This window comes from Trypanosoma cruzi, genomic scaffold (genome assembly GCF_000209065.1).
Source record: "Trypanosoma cruzi strain CL Brener 1047053516605 genomic scaffold, whole genome shotgun sequence".
NCBI lineage: Eukaryota > Euglenozoa > Kinetoplastea > Trypanosomatida > Trypanosomatidae > Trypanosoma > Trypanosoma cruzi.
The window spans coordinates 1201-5952 of record NW_001849331.1 but is presented as its reverse complement, the minus strand read 5'-3'; the positions used below and the strand labels follow the sequence as shown (position 1 = coordinate 5952).

The 4752-nt window shown below is 52.8% G+C and overlaps 1 protein-coding gene and 1 pseudogene across 1 annotated transcript, besides 4 other annotated features; both read left to right on the top strand.

Annotated features, from left to right (window-relative positions):
* Nucleotides 1–1364: a sequence feature (heterozygous, non-Esmeraldo-like haplotype).
* Tc00.1047053508009.10 lies at nucleotides 1–1487 on the top strand (annotated as a pseudogene; the record flags this gene model as incomplete).
* Nucleotides 1365–2086: a sequence feature (areas merged during assembly that could not be assigned to a particular haplotype. This can correspond to areas where the two haplotypes were merged or to regions with more than two copies in the genome that were merged during assembly.).
* Nucleotides 1884–1966: a sequence feature (A-rich).
* Nucleotides 2087–4752: a sequence feature (heterozygous, Esmeraldo-like haplotype).
* On the top strand, nucleotides 4219–4710 carry Tc00.1047053508009.5 (uncharacterized protein; the record flags this gene model as incomplete). Its single annotated transcript, XM_798697.1, has 1 exon — nucleotides 4219–4710. The coding sequence occupies one exon, from the start codon at nucleotides 4219–4221 to the stop codon at nucleotides 4708–4710; it is 492 nt and encodes a 163-aa protein (XP_803790.1).

Below are 4752 nucleotides of genomic sequence, written 5' to 3'. Positions count from 1 at the left end.
AGAACTGGAAAAATATGTACTGCGAAAACGATGGGGTTGAGTGCGAAAACATCTTGGGAGAAAAGATAACCTGCAAAAAAGAAAACGTCTTGACGGAAGAAAAGAAACAATTGTACACTGAAAAGATTCTCCCCGGCGCTGTCAAACTGCACGCGGAGCGGCTACTTGTGAGACCCACTCCTGAGAAGATAACAGTTCCGAGGACTATGGGAAGTCCGTGCGACAGGTTTACAGTTCCTACTGAACACAAAAGTGGTGGTGTGCCTAATTTTGATTTTATCATTTACGCTGCTGCTGGGCCGTCAAATACTGAAAGCATGGCTGTGTGGGCGGCAACGTGTAACACATGGGGAGATCTTCGCCCCTCCATTGGCGCCATGAACTTTGATCCAAAGTACATGACTGACACGGCGTGGAGCGTTCGCGTTGCCGCACACGAAATTGCGCATGCTCTTGGGTTCAGTAAAGAGAGTATTGAAGGAAACAGCATCGAAACTACAAGGAAAATTGTGCGTGGGAATCACCGCAGGATGGTGGCAGGGAAGCACGTTCAGGAGAAGACGAAAGCGCACTTTGGTTGTGAGTCTCTCGAGGGCATGGAACTGGAGGACGAAGGTGGCACTCGGGAAAAAGCCATCCCTCACTGGAAGGGACGCCACGCGCTAGACGAGCTGATGGCTCCCACAGTCGGTGCCGGCTACTACACGGCTCTGACGATGGCGGTGTTTGCGGATATGGGATACTACCGCGTGAATTGGAGCATGGCGGAGCCGATGAGCTGGGGCAGAAGCACTGGCTGCGACTTCCTGGTCAACAAGTGCAATACAACCGATAATCTTGCCGCCAAGTATCCTCACATGTTCTGCGATGCTAAAGACACAGAGACGCTTCGCTGCACCTCCGACCGCCGTCACGTCGGGACGTGCACCGCAACTATTGTTGAAGACAAGGGGATTCCTGCGGATAAGGACGTTTGCCCTGTTGTATCTTCTGAATTTCACGAAATATCGTCTGGGACAACGTACAGGACGTGCTCGGACGAAAATGTGTATTATCTCCCTTGGTCGCTGACTGGCAGTGGCTCGTGGTGCCTGGACGCGGAATTACTGGAGACGAAGGACGGTGATGGCCATAAAAGCGTTAGGGGAGTGTGCGCGCAGGTGTCGTGTGATGAGGGCACAGTGAGGGTGAAGTACCTCGGTAACACTGACGTGTGGCGTGATTGCCCCGATGGCGGAGAAATCCAAGTGACGTTGGATGGTTTTAAGCAAGAAGGAAAGATCAAGTGCCCGAGGTACGGCGAGGTGTGCACCATTGCCGCCAACGGCAGCAGTCTTGTCATTCCGAGTGCGTTGGAGGATTATAAAGGAAACAAGCAAGAGGAGGAAGTAGAAGAGTCTGTGGTTGCTCCGCCGTTGCCTCCTGCAGAAGAACCTTATGAAGAAGAACCACGTGCAGCAGCGTCTTCTAACGAAGAATCTCATGCAGAAGCGTCCATTGCAGGCAAAATTTCTGAAGCTCCAGTGGTTCAAGCGGCATCGCAGCAGCCTCAACAAGAAAGTAAAGCAGGGCAAAATGCAACGGTGGGGGAACCTGCCACTGCACAGCAATTGCCGGCGAATACATCGCAGGGAAGTGTGGAGAGGGCGGCGGCTTCGAACTCCCATGCCGTTGGAGGAGCAACGGGTGATGGCGGCACTGTGCGTGTGAGCGGAATGGTGATGCCGCTGCTTCTTCTGTTGGGACTGTGGGGGTTTGTGGCTCTGTGAGGAGTGAGTGACTGCCGCGTGGGACACTTGCGCCCTCCCGCGCACAGAAATAATATTCCCATAGGAACGAATTTCTCTAACAAAGCTTTTCTTTACGTTTGATGTAAAATATCATTATTGTTTTTTTTTCTTTTTACTTTTCTTGTTCTTTTCTCTCATCCCCCGCCATTCCTCTTTTTTTTTTTTTTTTTGCTTTTGGGGCAATCACTATGAACGTTTTTTCTTTTCTACTCTTCCCTCTTTTAATTGTTTCTTCTGCGCTCTTCCTGTGAGGGGTGCCGTGTGTTTCCCGCCCAACTGCTCCACTCGCACACCCACCGACACGCTCATGACGACGGCCCTGTGCGCCTCGCCTGCTGCACGCATGAGGAGGGGCCGCGACGAACGGCGCGCTGAGGGAGCCGTGACGTGTGGGCGTGCGACGAGGGCCTGTGGGGCGGAGCACACATTTCTTTCCCTCTTGTTTTCCTTTATTGCGGCCAGGGCGGGCAGACACCCGCAGCACCACACACACAGTTAAACCCTGCCTCCGTGTTTTTCTTTTCTGTGGATGGGTGTGTGCTGCTGCCACCGTGCGGTGATGGATGGCGGAGAGCTGTGCCGGACGTATTGCCGACGGACCACTGTGCATTCTTACTGTCTTCTTTACTTAATGGGTGTCTGCTACATACCGTCATGAGTGAAGTGTTTTCTTTTATTGTTTGCTTTTTACTGCCCAAATTCGGTGCCGGCTCCGCGGCTGTGCGTCCCACGGAATGCACGAAACGATGATTGGAAGAACAGGGCGGATGCCGCACGAAATGTGAAGAATGTTGTGTTTGCTAGTGAAACAGTAAGGTCTTTTCCTTGATTTTTTTTTCTTGTTGCAGGCAATACGCATACACAAACACATGACTGTATGGTACTCCTTGGCGCATAAGATAAACGTCTTTCCGAATCAATTTTTCCTTTTTTTATGATATTTTTGGGATTTCTTCTGGACTCCCACCTTTTTTCTTTTTTTTTTTTTGGGAAATCGCTGCGGTTCATTTTTTTTTTTTTTTTTCCTTTGCGGTGTTCACTGGCGCTGAGTACTTAATTGTCCCGTTGAGTGTCCCTCTGGTAGCTGTGCTGTTGAAATGCCCTCATTTCTTTTTATTATTGTTTTTGCTAGAAGCATCGATGGTCCGCGACGACGATTGTTTGTGCTCCCCATTGCGATGGCACGAGGGTGACTAGGCGCCCTGCCCCGGCCTGCTGAGTGCACTTGGAGGGGAGCGGATGGTGTGCGCCGTGCCTCACTGTGGGTGTGGAACACCAATCCGTCGGAGAAGAGAGAAGTAAAGGGCAGCGCCGTGGATTTGAATTTGACCCGTCGCTCTTGTTGCGGCCTTTTTTTTTTGCGGTGCGAAGTAGATGGCGGTGCTTCTGCGTGCGTTGTACTGCAGGCTTTTCTTCTCCATTTTTTTGTCTTGTTGTGTGTGGGGAAGCTGTGGGAGAGGATATGTGTGGGAGAGTGAGTATGGGTGGCTGCCAGCACCGCCCTGTGCATTGGGACTTCCATACACGTGGCTTTGCTTGACGGCGTTTTGCGGCACCCAGGGCGCAGCGAGGAGGAGGATGGGGAGGGTCTGTTGTGGGCAGAAGGAGGATGGACAGGACAGTCCCCTTCCGTGTCCTTCCCCGTTTCGTTGGCAGTACATACTGAGAGCATAAATTTGAGCGAGTGCGGGATGAAAGGTTTATGCCGTTTTGCGTGTGCTACTCAATCGTCGTCATTGCACGTTGTCGTCACGGTGCGTTGTGGTGCGGTGCTGTTTGATGAGGGAAGGGTGCGATGCCACGGCTGCTGCTCACCACAACCATTTATTGCCTCTGCATCAGCATTGTTTGTTTTTTGTTTTTTTTGCTTCACGATGAATTTGTTGGAGGAGCTTTGGTTTTGGTGCCTGCTTCACGGCGCTTCGCCTTGTGTGTCGGTTGCGGTGCTTCCACGTGGTTCCAAAGCGTTTGATGGGGTGTTCACCCTTCTTTTTGCGTCCTGCAGCCGACCTTGTTTGGCCATGGCGGCAGCAGTGGGACTCTGCGACTGCGTGCTTGCCGTGCGTCTCTCATATTTTGCCGTTGCCCCCTCTTTGTGTTGGTGGGGGAGGAGGCGAACGACTGCGTCGGTGGAGTTGCGCTCCAGTGGGAGAGGGAAGGCGCTGACCGCCGCTGACGGTGACGGTCTTTGCTGCAGGCGGTCTGACGGGAAGACGTCACCGGTGTCACAGTCAACCGAGGTGGATGAGGGCCGCACTGCGTCTCTGTCCCCTCTCTTCGTCCTCTCAGTCCACTGCAGTCACAACCGCCGCGCGGCATCTGCACGACTACCATCCGGACGTCTGTGAGCCAATCGGAATGCAATCGACATGGACCCTTTTCCTCGTGTTTGAGTGCCGCCGTGCTTCTTTGTTCCCTTCTTTGTGCGATGCCGTGCGCGCATGGTGCCGCTGCTTGCTGCACAATGCCGACTCGCGTGAACGAGAAACGATGCTTTGACTGCTGGCGACCGGCGAGCTCTCCACTCCACTTACGCACCACCAACAACAGCACCTTTCGGACGCGCTTGATGGCTGGCGGTCGTAACGCTGCCACGTGGTCTGCCTCGGCTCTTGTGTGTTGTGCACGGCATCGGGATCGCCCTGTGATGCAGCCATTTGGTAAAAAGAGCGGTGCCAGTGGTCATGTGGCTTTTTGCCGAGATTCCGCCACTCAGCACGGTGGCTGTACGGGGTTGTGTGGGTGGTGGGAGGGTGATGGTGTCACTGACTTGATTGCGTCAGCGCGGCTTTGCTTCGGCAGTTGTACTGTGATGGGGATGGTGTATGACCGGATGTTTTTGCGTGCCACTGTGTTTGTTTACTGTTTTTGCTGCCTTTATTCTTATTTTGACGAAGTAATTAGAGATACTTTTGCTTGACCAGCACAACTATCGTTTCAAGGTGTTAGGAATACTTGCAGT